We start from the raw sequence: 16292 nt of genomic DNA on the forward strand, positions 1-16292 counted from the left end.
CTACGACCTGAGCCACATCCCCAGCCCCTCCACTCATAATTTTAAAAATGCATCTCTTAGTGATCCAAGAATAACTTCCTGCCCCTAATAAATATTATCTATGAAAAACTTATGCAGAATACACTTAATGACTAAAAGCGGAAAAAATTTCTGAGATTGAAGTCAAGAGAAGGATGACCACTATCACTATAAAATAATCCATTGAATAAAACAGGAATAAACAAGTCCATACTAATATTTGAAAAAAAATTAGAAGGGAAATTACATACAGAGCTAAGAATTAAGAAATAGAATTAGCTAATCATTTGGCAGCTAACATACTGGTTGTTGGGACAAAAAGAAGTTATGGAGAGCTACCAAGGTAGCTGAGTAGGGATGTAATGAGGGACATTACTGTGTCATTGGTGTAATATAGGGACATTTTCTGTGATAGCTTTTTTGATGTGTTGAGCTAGCTAGGCTGATTATTCAAACACTGATCCAGGTCTTACTGTGAAGAGATTTCTGTGTACATAATCTAAGTCCTTCCTTACTTGACTTTAAAGATATTACTTTGTATACAATCTGGATGGCATGATTTAAACAATAGGAAGGCTTTCAAAGTAGTGCTGAAGAGACAGCAGAGGTGGAGAAGAATAGGTTCCACCCTTGACTACGATTTCAGCCCATGGAGGGACTCAGCCTACCCTTGGTCTTCCCTTTCTGGTTGCCTGCCTGGATTTTGGATTGATTCAACCAGGCCCCACAATCTGATCCTTCCACTGATAGTTCTTTAAGATAGGAAGGAAAAGAAAGGCTGAGAAAATATTTTGCATCTGTTATGGTTTGGATGTGAGGTGTCCCCCAAAAGCTCACGTGTGAGACAATGCAAGAAGGTTCAGAGGAGAAATGATTGGGTTGTGAGAGTCTTAACCCAGTCAGTGTATTAATCCCCTACTAGGGATTAACTGAGTAGTAACTAAGTGATAGAGTGAATGTGGTTGGAGGAGGTGGGAATTAGGGTGTGGCTTTGGGGTATATGTTTGTCTGTGGCAAGAGGAGACCCCTCCCTCCCTCCCTCCCTCCCTCCCTCTCTCTCTCTCTCTCTCTCTCTCTCTCTCCTTTCTAACCCTCATGTGAGCTGCTTCCCTCTGCCATTCTCTACTGCCATGATGTTCAACCTCACCTTGAGCCCTGAGGAATGGATCTGTGTTGAGAGCCACAGCCAAAGCAGCCCCAGCAAACTTCCAGCTGATTGGCTCACAGTGGCCCCAGCAAACTTCCAGCTGATTGGCTCCTCTGAGGTGATGCTCATTGGGCTGTTTCCCCGCCCTTTCAGACAACGGAGCTGCTCATTGGGGGACTCTTTTGGCTCCGCCCACGCGACCCAGCCAATCGGCCTCAAGAGCGGGAGGAGTTGGGGGTTGAGAGGCTCACCAGAAGCTGGTGGTGGCAATTGGGCTCTGAGGGAATTCCTGAAGCGCTCCTGTGGTGCCGTGTGTGTGTGTGTGTGTGTGTGTGTGTGTGTGTGTGTGTGTTCTAAAAACGAAGTTCCTTTCTGCTTGGCAAGTGGCTCGTGAATTGTGCCCAGCCAGAGTGCGGCAGACCTGGCTGTCTGTGGACTGAGACCTCTGAAACTGTAAGCTTCCCAATAAACTTTTCCTCCTCTACAAATGCTTCAGTCAGATCTTTTAGTCATTGCAGAGAAAAAGCTGATTGAAACAGTATTAAAGGATATGGATGGAACATGATCATAGAAAGTGGCATGACTCCTGGGTGGCATCCTGGATGAGACCGGCAACCCCCACTATTGGCTCAGTTGGCACTTGGAACAGAGCGTTTAATGGCACAATTGTATTGAGGCTGAATTTCACTTGGTAGGGTTCTGTGGGTGCAATGTAGGAGAGAGTCATTAGAGGGCGACTTTGAAGTTGTTAGGAAAAATGAGGCAACATCAGAAAAAGTGTATTAAAAGGAAGAGAGAAATAGAGTTCAAAGCAATGTTTTTCAATAGAGGAATTTGGATGAAGAGGATAAGAATTTTCTTTTTATTCTTTTTACAACTCTTCCTTGGGACTGAAACTGTTTCAGAATGATAATTTAGATGAGGTTAGAGCCTTTAAGATGCACTTTCCAAAAGCCCCACATTGGTGCACTGAGGACAAAGCCTTCAACACATGAGCCTTTGGGGAACATTCCAGATCCAAACCATAGCAATGGAATTGTAAATCAATCAATGTGCTCACTTTGGAAATCTGTCTGGCAGTGTTTATTACAGCTGAACATAAACATCTTTGAGACCTACTAATTTCTACCCTTGGTATTTCCTCAGCAGGAAAGCATACTCTGTGTCCCAAAAGAGATGTACAAGAATATTAAAAGGAACATTAATCAAAATATCCCTTAATTGAAAACAAAAGTGCCTGTAAACAATATAATGGCAAAAACAAATTGTAGAATACTTATATAAATGGCGATTTTATAGCAATGAACTTGAACAAAATCCTGCACAGGTAGTAATATAATCTCACAATGTTGTATGAAGTAATTCAGACATGGACGTCTACACACTGAATAAATCAATTTATTTTTCTTAAACTTTAAAGATATACTAAAAATAATCTATCAGTTATAAAGCAACATGGGGAGACATTTGGTGGAGCAGGCTGATAAGGAATATGAATAGGACTCTTTTGCCTGGAATATTTCACCTATGTGTTCAGTTATGATTTAGACTCTTTTGATATATATTATAAAACAATAAAATAATTTCTTTTTAAAAATTTGGCAGGCCTAGCCAATTCACAGTTTCTTCGAGAATAATAAGTTCACATCCCTCCTCTCCTTTTTGACTTCAGTGGTTTATGATTTGTCTAGGTACTGTCCCTGTTTCTGCTAAAGCTTCAGTTAAAGCTGTTGGCTTTTTTTTCTGTTATCAGAAACCAGTAAGTTGAAGGGTTCTTGTTCTTTAACTCTACCTTTTGTTTTGGTGTCCACTGAAAACTAGGCTCTTATATTTCCTTGAACAGCTTGTGTGAAATGACTTTGGATCTTCTTAATTGTAGACATAGTCATTGTGCAGTATGTCGGGCAGCAGCCTGATGACTTCACTGTCCTCCACAGTTGGTATATCTGAGCATTGATGAGCTGAAACACATAGTGTCTTCTGAGTTTTTCTCCTCTATATTACCATCATGGCATCCCATTGAGTTGTGTGTGAAATTGTGTGAGGTAGGTTACAATCTCTATGAAGTCAATTATAGATTATCAAAGGCTGTATTATACTATATTTTTCCCCCTTAAAACAGGTCTTGGATCTGAATAAGGCTAAGAACACCTGGTCCAGGGAATAAAAACCCTGGATACATGGGTCTGGACAAGGGAGAGAGAGGGAAGAAAAATCGACTTGCTCAATCCCACCTTCCAGACCTTCTTATATCCCAGATTCTCCCACCTGGGGGTAGAGTTTATTATATACTTAGGGAGGTTTTACAGAATCCAAAGACAGAAAGACATCTGGGTCTCAGGAAGGAGCTAGAATCAGGAGTGGGAAAGCCATCAGGAGGCATTTGCTCCATCTTGCATCCTGGCTTTTCTCTGTGGATTTGCTGGTGTCTTCTTGCTCAGACCAGCTCGGGGTCTTCCATAGAAGTGGAGAGAATGCTCTGGCCTCCTGGTCCTGGGGAGCCAAGCAGCTCTGCCTATGCCCTGTCTATGCCAGTTTCCTCTGCAGAGGAGTCACTTTGGCTCTTTCCAGGTATTGGTCACCAGACTACAGACATAGCTATTGCTACTGCTTTGTTGTTTTATTTTTGGGGGAGTGGCAGGAGTTGTTTGGGGGTACTGGGTATTGAACACAGGGGCACTCGACCACTGAGTCACAATCTCAGCCTTATTTTGTATTTTATTTAGGGACAGGGTCTCACTGAGTTGCTTAGCACCTCACTTTTTAAAAGCTAAGGCTGGCTTTGAACTCGTCATCCTTCTGCTTCAGCCTCCTGAGCCTGTGGGATTACAGGCATGTGCCACTGCAACCGGCAGACCTAGCTTTCTCAAACCCTCATCCCACCCTGCACCCAGCACTCAAATTTCCTTCTTACAGCCCCCTGCAGGTGGACACAGGCAGACAGAAGACAACCAGCCATGCTGTTAGTTCCACCCCTTGGGCAAACACTCTCCATGGCCACTCCAGCCCATGCACAGCTGGTGTTGTCACATCTAAAAAATATTTCAACCCTAATCATTTTAAAACAAGGACACTCATTTTGACTGCTGGCTTTATTATAGAACTTTAGGGAGAATCAAAATGTCCTTTGTGAGAAGCAAAGGAGACTGAGACACAGACAGGTTCATGGCCAATTGCAGCATGAACAGCTGGTGTCGAAGACAAGCCCTTGCTGGCAGTTACTCTGGTAGGTGATTCCATTCACGCAGTGCCAGAAGGCATTTCTGTTATCAGCGACAGGGTACAGGCCATCGGGTTTGCCTGCACAGAATCCACTGCCCCCAGAGCTGCCACCAGAGCTCCCGCTCCCGCTCCCACCTGTATTTCCGCCAGAAGGAGTAGTGACTGGCTCACTGGGAGCAGGGGCTGTGCAACCTGAAACATACAGCACATAGGTCAGACCAGTGGGCTTGTTCCAGAGGGGAAAACCGGAAGCAAGTTTAAGGAGATGGGCTGCAGTTAGCTTTGGAGTCCCCCACTTGAGGATCAGAAGGGAGCCCGACACTGAATTAAGAAAAGCTGTCATGTCAAGTCAGCCTGAATCCCCCTAAAAGCAAGTCTATCATTCCTTACGACATCAAAGTCATTAAGAAAGGACACTAAGTGCACTTTGTCTGTATAAAACACCTTTTTAGGATTAGGGTACAAGTGGTGAACAAGTAAGCTCTAAGAGAAAACCTGGTAACAATTTAGAGAGCTGGTGTGTCCCCTCAATGACAGATTAGAGACAGGAGAGAAGTAGAGAGGAGTTCTTGTTGGATCTCTCCAGGTGGGTTGAAAGACTTTGAAGAAAGGATTGTAGAGGCAGGTTTTTACTCTGAAGATCAGTATAATTTCCGTGGGCTCTCACACAACCTTAAGACTTAGCAGTGTAAAGAACAACCCAGGTTGGCCTGGTTTTCCACATGAGAATAAAATTCTTGATGTGGAAGTTCAGGTCTTGGGAAAGGACTGCCCAAACCTGTCTCTTACTTGGGCAAGAACAGTGTAAGGAAATGGGAAGTCTCCCTGTGCACTCAGTGGGCAGATGGCAAGGCTGACTTCTGAGTTAGGAAAATTCATACACCCAGGTACCCCTGCTGTCACTTACTGTCACTCTGCAAGCCCAGGTCTTTCTTCAGGGTGGAGATCAGGGGGAACTTGCCCTGGTCGCAGAAAGTGCCAGTGAAGTCATCAAGGTCAATGGCCCAGACCATGGCACCTCCAAATTTGTTCTGCTTAAGCCACTGAGCCTGTGTAAGGACAGAGGACAACAGGAGTCCTTGTATTCCCTAGGGTTCCATGCTGGATCACCACATAGCTGAGGGCTGACCTTACCTTGATATTGAAGCTCTTGATGTTGTCATAGCCAATCCAGTCGTTGCCCTGATAGGCATAGGGCACCTCTTGAGGGGCATCCCATTCTTGAGTGGCTCCATTTTTCAGAAAGGTGCAGATCTTAAATAATTAAACAGATTCAAATATTTAAAATATTATTCCCATGGGGGAAAATTATACACTTCTGCATTTGATTTTTCTTTCTTTTCTTGTCTCTAATTGGGTTTTCCTCAATTACCTATTTATGATAAGGAAGCTCAAGTTGTGTTTCAGATATTCATATGTTGTCCCCATTCTGCAAGCTTGATTGGAGCAATCAACAGTAAAATGAGAGATGCATTTATTTTATTCTTTGTGTGCTACTGTAAATGACATTAAGTCTATTGGTTGAAGAGATATTTATTACTAAGTGGATTAAGTTATTAAGTATGCTATTAAAATCGTTTAAGAATTTGGAGTAACACTGCTCAGAGCAAGTAGGTACTAGACAGAAAGAACATTCATGATTACATTAGATTTTAGCTCTAAGGCCTACTACTGTTCAGCACCGTGCACAAAATTCACAGAGAACTGTGTAGAACAAACTACTCACCTCATAGTAGGCCCAGAACCCAGCCTCCCTGGTGTAGGGCCCAGCAGGGCCAGCACCAGAAGTAGGGGCACCAATTCCATGGTTTGAAGGGTTTCTCAGAAGGAAGTTGTGTCCATAAGTTGGGAATCCAACGATGAGCTTTTCAGCTGAGGCCCCATTGTCCCTCCAGTACTTCATGACATAATCCTGAAATGGCACTTGGGTTAGTTACAGGATCCAACCAGCTGAGGACCCAAGGCTTAGTTGTGTTAGTTCTCTGTTGTATAAATTTGCATGATATTAATGACTGAAGGGTTAGTGTTCTTCTTCCCAAAATATTTTGATGAAATGTACTTGAGATATGATCAGTATCATGAGGACTTTGTCTAAGTGACACATTTATGGAATTCACTCTGATTTTGTGCCTGAATCTCTATATGATTTCCATTCACCTCTGATCTGCATTTGCATCTGTGCAGAGACTTACCACATTGAGGTAGGCATTGCTTCCAGTTTCAGTTGGGTATTTGTAGAGGGGGCTGTTCTCTCCAGTGTAGCCCTCCCAGGAGCCATGGAGGTCATAGGTCATGACATGGATGTAGTCCAGGTACCTGAGGGGGGGTAAATGACTTAAAACACTCTCCAGTGGTCATTTCCCATACCTGTGCAGACAGAAAACACCTCTCCAAAGCCTCCTAAACAAAGTCCCTCGACAATAACACAGACCAAGGACAAGTGTATTCTGCCTCAAGGACAGCTATAGGAGTTTGAGATGAGGTACATCACTCACTGGGACAGTTGGGGAATCTCGTAGCCAGATTCAATGGTGGAGATGCCACCTGCAACTGCAGCAGTGATCAATAGCCTGGGCTTATTGGTCTTCTTGGCCTCTTCTTCAAAAGCTTCACGAATTTCCTACAGAATTATAGGATGTATTAGGTCGCATATGAGCTGATTTCCACTCCTTAACTGTCAATCAAATATATTTACATACATATTCCTTTTTCTAACTGCTTTCACATATTTTGTCTTCATTTATTCTATCAACATCCCTGATCAAAGTTGATAGGTTAGATGGTATTAATCAACTTTATAGACATCTAATATCCATAGAATTAGACAATTTCTCTAAATCCCAGAGAAAGTTAGTAGCCAGTTCATGACCACAGCCTGTGTTTTAGGTGACTAGTTGAAGCTCCAGGTGTATCATTACACTGGGAAATTACAGTTGTTATAGTAACCTCCAGTTTTTAGCAGTATAGAAATTTGCTTCCATTTGATCTATGGGTGAACTACCTTATAAGACTGACACCCCAGCAAATGAAATGCTGAATTGGCCAATCAGGAAGGTGGTAACTGCCACATGAGAGACACCCATTCAGGGCTAGAGACTTTTCACCTCTATTTTGTGTGACTCTAATCTAATTTGCAGTACTGTGCTCAGCTCTAATAATTGCATTATGTGGTAGTGCCAGAGTGTATTCCAGAGGAGTTTCTCTGAAAATTGCTATCGGTTGAAGGAACCAGGACAGATAACTGGAAGAAAAAAATTGTAGGCAGGATTTTATTGCTGTCTTGAAGTATTGAACCCATGTATGACAAATCGTGAGGTTTTGTTCTTTGTTGTTTCAGTGGGCAGACCACTGAACTGAAGACCTGATAACTGGACATTATACTATATGACTTGAGGCATGTTCCAGCTAAGAAGAAAGATGCTAGCTCTGATCATCAGACCTGTGTAATGAATAAGTAAACTGACTTTAGGTAGTGAGCTACGCAACACTGAAACTCTTCACAATATGGTTGACAATCTGATATATGGAGTAAAAACGTCCTTTGGGAGAGATTAAATCTCCAAAGCATGCTTAGTCCCCAACTTTCATCATTCCATTCATTTTCTTGGTGATCATCTACCCTTGCTGATGGCTTTGGCACACTCTATCACAACTTTGCCCTGTACTCCAGATAGGTATTCTTCCAACACCAGCTGGGCATTCCAGATACCTCCCACTCTTGTTAATCAGTCCTTGTTCTTACTGCAAATCTAAGCTTCTCCCTGTAGTTACCATCTTAGATAATAGCACCACAATCAAACCAGTCCTCAAAGTCAGAAAACTGGGAATTCTCTTATGCATCTACTGTGGTTGGTCCCTAATTCCGGTTGATTTCATCATCTTTACACACCTTGAATACAGCCTTCTTCCCTGGGTGTCCAGACATTGTTGGGCATTCCTCATCTCCTGCTTGGTTCCCTTCAACAGGTGCCTAACCCTGTCCCTTCCTCCTCACCTCCTTCCCCTTCATCCTCCAGGGTTAAAGCCAGAGCAGCCTTTCCCAAGCTCATTTGTATTATATTTCTTTACTATTTAAAATCCTTCAAAGCTACCCCATTGCCTTGAGGGTAAACTGCAATTCTTTATATTAATATGAAGTCCCCACATGATCTGACTCTGGGCATCTGAGCAGCCTCACAGTCCAGCACTCACCACTGGCCCACATGGGTCTCCATGTCTTCATTTCTGCCTGCCCTGTGCTCACTTAGTTGGCTAACACGGGTTTTGTTTTGTTTTAAAGGAAGCATCACTTTACGTAGGAAGAGCTTTCTGATTTGGGGTCCAGAGCAGACTTAGGCAGCTTCTCTCTGTTACTTTTACACTCTGTGGAAGTTTATCATGGCATTTTCAAAATTACTGTAATTGTTGGTTAGGTTTAAGTCTTCCACCTCAGATTCTGTGTGCTTAAAGCCAAGAGCATGTTTGTGCTCAGTAATAAAAGGCAGCTTAGTCTACTATGACTCTTAAAAGTGGTGGACTCTCTAGCCCCACGATGTAGGTGTTTATGACACGAGTTGTGTGATCTTGGGCAAGTTTCTTATAACCTCTCTTTGTCTTAGTTGCTCATCTGTAAAATAAATATTATCATAGTTATATTATCTGTATTGTAGAGTGCAGGTGATGATGAAATGAATTACGATCTTAACACATGATATAGAGGAATGTCTGGCACCTAGCGCCCATGCAGTTATTGTTTTTAAAAGCTGTTGACATATGAATGCATGGCATCTAGGAATCTTTGCAATGCTAAAATCCTATAATTCTAAATTAAGGTTATCTTCTTTATGCAGTTATCCAATTCTCCTTGGAAACAAGAGATTTCAATTATCTAGGGCTAAAGAGACTATTTCTCTGTTCCTCACCTGCACCAGGACCGTGAAGAGATGCTTATCTTTAGGGGGGCTCCCACGAGACCCAGGGTACTCCCAGTCCAAGTCCAGCCCATCAAACCCGTACTGCCGCAGGAACCTGATGACCGAGGTAATGAAAGTCTGGCGGTTCTCAGGAGTGGAAACCATGGTAGAGAAACTGAGGGAGACACCAGAAAAGCAGGACATGGCCTCATGGTCTCAATACGTTGGAACATAAAAAGTGGATTCCTCGATTTCTGCCTCAGCCCTTCACCAGGACCCCTATCCCAGAGGCATGCATGCTCCTCGTTTTCTCCTGGGCATCCTCTGTCACCACTACTCTTCCAAGCTATGGTGTCTTGGTGTTCCCTTTATTCTGTTATTCTCTTGCTCTAATATTTCTCTCAAACCATCCTTGATGCTTTGATTACCTGGGTGTTCAGCTCACTGTGTTCTATATCTAAATAGTTCCCCAAATTCATGTGTCCTAAAAGGATCTTCTTGCTTATGTGCATGATTTTCTCTTTTCTTTACCCAAGAGACAAATAGAAGTTGTACAAGATTTTCCTCAGGTCTGTACTCTTGAAAGTACAAGATCATTATGGAAGCTGATAATTAAACCTATGGATAGGATCCAAGAATATCCAACCAAATTTAAATATATGAAATTAAGTACGTACTACTTAATAAATATTGACATTCTGGGCTAGTAAGCTATCTAGTTAGCATATTTGTTCAATGTGCATCCTTCAGTCCCTGCCTTAGATTGTGAAGCTTAAAGGGACAGAGATCACATTGGGCTAACTTGTTCCAATAACAAATGGACAACAGGCTCTTCAGAGAGGACTTACAGGGCAGTTCCAAAGTTCCAGCCTCCAATGGCCAGGAGAGTTTTCAGCTGACTGTTCCTTTAAAGCAAAAGACACAAAAATATAAAGAAAGAGAAATTTCAAAATACAGAAGTGCCTCTTTTAAAATAACATTGTTGTTTTTAGTATGGGTCTTGCTCCTATTCTGATTACTATAGAGAACACTTTTCCTCTAGTACTGAATACTTTCTTCAGAAAATTTCTTCATATTGTTATCATCATAAATGTGCTCAGGGTTCCTAAAGGAAATCTAAACTATGAAGTGTGTGTGCATGTGTGTGTGTGTGTGTGTGTGTGTGTGTGTATGATACTGAGAATTGAACCCAGGGCCTTACACATGCTATCCCAGTCTTCCTTATCTCTGCCACTGAGCTCCATCCCAACCACTTTCTCATTTTATTTTGATAGGATCTCTCTTGCTAAGTCTCTCAGGCTGGCTTTGAACCAGTGATCCTCCCTGCTTCATTGTCTTGATGAGATCATAGGCATGTTGCCATTGTGCCCAGTGGAACATTTTTTTTTAAGAATGTATCAGCAAGGGGCTGGGCTCAATGGTAGAGCACTTGCTTTGCATGTGTGAGGTTTGATCCGCAGCACCACATAAAAATAAATTAATAAAGAAAAAAAGAATGTATCAGCTATATGTGTGAAGTGTTGCCTCAAAGCTTATATTCTATTCCATCTGATAAAATGATAAATGTTGCTTGAGCATAATGATATCCTCAACCTCTATGATAATTAATACAAATTCATAGGCTTGGAATACCATTTTCTGGAATAGTGGTTCTCAAATATAAGTTTACATGAGAATCCAGTGCAAGAGTTGAGGAGGACATTATCATTCCAGGTTTATAGTCCTTTTCCCAGAGATTCTGCTTCAGTTGTAATGAGGTAGGAATTTATAGGAAGTGTTACATGGAATACTGATGGACATAATCCATGGGCAACACCGCAGAAACAACAATCTAAAGGAGTTTACTTTCTACTGTAATTAATAACAATTAAATTCTAGTATTTGCACTCATTGTAGTGTTATTGCTGATGGTAGCAATCTCTTGCAGTCTTCCTTATCTCAGATATGATTAAACTGAGTGAAACTCTTAACTACTAGGTAGCAGGAAGCCCTTCTCATTCTTGGGCTCAAAAATGTCTAAAGTTTAGTAATTCTCTACCCATTGCTTCCTCATGCAAATAGCCAATATGATTTTTAGTTTCCTGGAACATACACGCATGCATGTGCATGCACATACACACAAAAAAATAAAACAGTGGGGCAGTCAAGAAATTGAACCCATATTTTCTGAATGTGTACTAAAGCAGGCAAGGTAGGTACTATTTTTGTCTATGTACTTGCTATTTAATGTGTATCTCTGGAACCAGAAGCATCAGCATCATCTAGGAAGGGTTTGCTGGAAGTGCAGAGTCCTATCCACAGCAGAAGAATGAAACTGGATCCTTATTTCACACCATATAAAACGTGTGCACAAAATGGTTTAAAGATTTAAGACTTGAAACTACAAAAATACTAGAAGAAAACACAGGGGAAAGCTTCATGACAATGGTCTGGATGATGATTTTTTTTTTCAATGTAACTTCAAAAGCACAGGCAGCAAATGCAAATGTTAACAAATGGGTTGGCATTAACCTAAAGCCTTTGCACAACAAAGGAACCAATCAGAGTGAGGAGTAACAGAGTGGAGAGACAACCTATGGAATGGGAGGAAATATTTGTAAACCAAACATTGATAAGAGCTAATATTTCAAATATATAAGGAGCTCAGAGAAATTCAGTAGGGAGAAAACAAATAACTTTATTAAACAACCTGAATAGACCTTTCTCAAAAGAAAAAAATGGCTAATGGATATGTGGAAAGACACTTGACATCACTAATCAACTGAGAAATGCCAATGAAAACCACAAGGAGCCACCACCTCACTCTTCTTATAATAGCCATTATCAAAAATATGAAAGATAATCAGTGTTTTGTCAAAGATGTGGAATAAAGAGAACTTTTGGACACCATTATGTGGGAATGTAAAGTAATAGTCATTATGGAAAACAGTATGAAGGCTCCTAAAAAAGTTACAAATAGAACTACCAAATGATCCAGCAATCTCATTACCAGGTTTCTGCCCAAAGGACATGAAATCTATCTTGAAGAGATATTGGCACTACCTATTAATTGTGGCATTATTCGCAATAGTCAAGATGTGGAATCAACCCAGGTGTCCATCAGGGTAAGAGTGGATGAACAAAAATTTGTAATATATACACAGTGAAATGCTATTCAGCCATAAAAAGAATGAGTCTCTCATTTACAACAACCTGGGCGAAAATAGAAGTGTTAAATTAAGTGATCTGAGCCAGGCATGGAGAGGAAAATAGCACAAAAGTTCACTTACAAGTGGAATAGAAAAAAACCTTCTACTCATAAAAGTAGAAAGTAGAATGGGGCCAGATGGAGGTGGGGAATTCGTGGAGATGTTGGTCAAAGGATAGAAAATTTCAGTGAGGCAGGAGGAGCCAGTTCAAGAAAACACCATTGTACAGTGTGGGCATTATGGTTAATAACAATGTACATTGTTTTGAAAATCACCAAGAAAGTGGATTTTAAATGTTCTTAACAACAAAAAAAATTAAGTATGTGAGGTAATGCCTATGTTAATTAGCTCAACTGAGCCTTTCTGCAGTGTACACATATTTCAAAGCCTTGTGTTTTGCACAATAAATGCACACAATGTTTGTCAATTGAAAAGGAAAACAATATGTATTGTCTTGGTCCACCTCAAGCTGATTGACTGAATTACATTTAAGAAACACTGATGTTTGTTAACTATTGGCCCACCAAAGTAGCCCAAATTAAGTGATATGAGCCAGGCATGGAGAGACAAATAGCACAAAACCTCTTACTTATTTTTCAGGCCATTGAAATCTTGGTAGAGAGTGACATCATTCCATTCAATGGTGGTGATCTGGTTGTCCTTCATCCCAGCAAAGGCATAGATGAGGTGAGTACATAGGCAGGGGTCGATGTTATCAGGCATGAATTTCCCCAGGCCTGGGCGGTACTGGGCCCAGTTGGTGAAGTAGCATGTCAGCTGGTAGCTGGAACCTGTGAGTTGTAGAGAGGAAAGGCAATGTCCTGGCTTAGGTGCTGCTGAACTGTGGAGTGAGTATTGGCCCTTGTCTTTTTCCCTCCTGTGCCTCAACTGCCTGATCTCTGTCTGGTGGTGATGGGTATGAACAGCACCTACAGATGAGTCCAAAGATGCCAACTCAGGAACGAGTAACTGACCTGTAGTTGGCTATTATTACTATGACAGAGTCATTGTGAGATCTTGGATTAGCTTAGAAATCTAAGAAAAGATGCCCAGTGGCATAGCTGGTTCAAATGGTGGTTCCATTCCCAGTTTTCCAAGGAATCTCCATACTGCTTTCCACCAATGTGCAGTCCCACCAGCAATGTATGAGTGTGCCTTTTCCCCCACATATTTGCCAACACTTATTATTTTTTGTATTCTTAGTAGCTGGAGTGAGATGAAATTTTTTCAGTAGTTTTGATTTGCATTTCTCTAATTGCTAGAGATGTGGAACAGTTTTTCATATATTTGTTGATTGATTGAATATCATCTTCTGAAAAGTATCTGTTCAGTTCGTTGGCCCATTTATTGATTGGGCTATGTTTTTGGTGTTAATATTTTTGAGTTGTTTATATGTCCTATAGATTAGTGCTCTATCTGATTTGCATGTGATAAAAATTTGCTCCCAAAATGATGGCTTTCTATTCATCTATCTGACTGTTTCTTTTGCTGAGAAGAACATGTATGAAGACATACATGACTCTATTTTGTGTACAACCAGAGATGAAACATTGTGCTCTATATGTGTAATATGAATTATAATGCATTCTGCTGCCATATATAACAAATCAGAATAAAAAGAAAAAGAAATAAAAGATGCCCAGTAGTCCTAACTAGCCCCGTGAATGCCAGTTTATAACTCTCAGGTGGTTGTGCTGAGGAGGACATGAGGGACAGCCAACCCCAAACAGTATGCTCTCCCTAAAGCAACCCATCTCTTTCTGTAGTATGATTTATCTCAACATATTTTTTTTCAAAAAAGTAATGCTGGGATATGTTTTTGAAATCACATTTAAACAGACAATTTCATTATCAATATGCACCTCATTGATGAATATTCTTGGGGATTCAAGATGTTTAGTAGGAAAAGATTTTGTCAAGAGTAAAACAGAGTCACTGACTTACCCAGCTGAACATTGAGCAGAAGGGCCAGTCCTAAAGAGAGAGAGAGAAAAAAAAAACATTTATTCTGAACCTGTTATCTGTATCCTGGAGAATCTGATTCTGAAGCCTTGGGTGCTATCCTATTTACCATAGATTTTTACACTTAGTGTAACTGGATGCCTATGCCAGAGGACAGTCCTTTCAATAAACACACAAGACCTACTCTTCATAACTTAATAAAAAATGGCCAAGTTTCCTTCTTCCACCTTGTGTTTCAGAAAAGAGTATTATTGAAGAGAGATTGGCACTACCATATTCATTGTGGTATTATTCACAATTGCCAAGATGTGGCTACTGTCTATGAAAGATGCACTGTCTGACAGCAACCCCATACTCAATTACTCAATAACTGCACATCCACAAATGCCCCAACTTCTTGAGCTGAGGTGAGTATAGCCCTGTACAATGCAGGTATCAGGCATCCTTTAAAACAGGGAATTCAGTGTCTATTGGGTCTAAAGGGTTTTTTTTCTTTTCTTTAATCATCCAGCAAGAGAAGAACTTTAGGTTTGATTTTGAAAGGGTCTTAAATTTTGTAAAGATTGTAAATCACAGCTTTAGAGAAACTAATAAATTCTGCCAGGCCGGTTGTGATGGCCTACACCTCTCATTCCACGCAACTGGAGAGGCTGAGGCAGGAGGATCATGAGTTCAAAGCCAGCCTCAGCAACTTAGTGAGGCCCTAAGCAACTAAGAAAATAGGGTAGACCCTGTCTCTAAATGAAAAACATATTTTAAAAAACGGATTGGGGTTGTGACTCAGTGGTTAAGCACACCTGGGTCCAATACCTGGTACCACAACCACCACAAAAATTCTGCATATGACTTGGCTCTGAACATCTATCAACCACTTCTTGTAATGATTGCAATTCTAAGAGGCACATTTTAAATATACCTCATGGACTCAGTAGGATTATAGAGTACAAAAGAGAAATAAAAATAATAGAACAAAGACAACTTACATAGCTATATTATCTCATTTCCTACCTATTTTCTCCCCTGAAAAAGCATCTTCTCAGACATGAGCATGTCAATAAACATAATGCAATTCCAATTAGGTGCTGAGTGAAGAGGAGAAGAGAATACGGAACCAAGCCAAAGATGAAAAAAGATAGACAAGCACTGGAAGAAAGTAAGCCTTTTTGTCAGGACCATGAAAATTCGAAATGATCAAAAATGGAAAAACATAGATGCCTCACGTAAAGACTGCCTCATGGTTGTCAGATCCTGAGAGAAAGAGAAATCAGGTGAGGCCAAGGGTCCATTTCTCATTGCATCTTACCTGTGAGGAGAGTAAATCTTGCCATGCCGTTAGTACTGGTCCAGGAGAGCCTGGGTTTGCTTTTATACCATCTGAGTCTCTGAACAGTAAATGGAGAGTTTTAAACCAGGATGTGTGCCAAAGCTAATCCACTAATCCTTGTGTCAACAAGTCTCCTCCCCTAGGACACTGCCCCCTGGACTTCCCACCAACTGCACCACCTTCCCAGCCCCAGAAGGAGGAACCATGACACATCTCCCTTTAGGGAGGTGGAGTCCATCACTATAGAAATCACTGGCCTAATAGCTTTCTTGGCAGTTCTTACAGCTGATAGGCATCTATTTTGATTCTGTGGTTAGGTTTTCTTTTGAGTACATTTTGTGACTGATATCAAATCATGTCCTTACTGGAAAGTAAATAAGAGAACCCTTAGAAGTTATTAGTTGATTTTTCAACCTTTCTTCTTCATGGAATTTTGCATGTGGAATTTGTACAATCAATGCCAAAGGTACTTTCCCTTTGTAGGTGCTAAGTTCTGAACATTTTACTTTGGAATGACTTCAAGTTATGATGACATGATA

At 41.0% G+C, this 16292-nt stretch overlaps 1 protein-coding gene across 1 annotated transcript; it reads right to left on the bottom strand.

Moving 5' to 3' along the window:
• Nucleotides 1-4239: 4239 nt before the first annotated feature.
• On the bottom strand, nucleotides 4240-15802 carry Chia (chitinase acidic). The gene is made up of 11 exons (XM_077791230.1): nucleotides 15733-15802; nucleotides 14412-14441; nucleotides 13057-13258; nucleotides 10128-10184; nucleotides 9289-9454; nucleotides 6883-7007; nucleotides 6580-6703; nucleotides 6114-6299; nucleotides 5522-5641; nucleotides 5295-5436; nucleotides 4240-4579 (listed from the first exon to the last, which is right to left on the bottom strand). Exons 1-11 carry the CDS (start codon nucleotides 15755-15757, stop codon nucleotides 4329-4331), a joined length of 1428 nt encoding a protein of 475 aa, XP_077647356.1. The 5' UTR covers nucleotides 15758-15802; the 3' UTR covers nucleotides 4240-4328.
• Nucleotides 15803-16292: the final 490 nt, after the last annotated feature.

This window comes from Urocitellus parryii, chromosome 11 (genome assembly GCF_045843805.1).
Source record: "Urocitellus parryii isolate mUroPar1 chromosome 11, mUroPar1.hap1, whole genome shotgun sequence".
Classification (NCBI taxonomy): domain Eukaryota; kingdom Metazoa; phylum Chordata; class Mammalia; order Rodentia; family Sciuridae; genus Urocitellus; species Urocitellus parryii.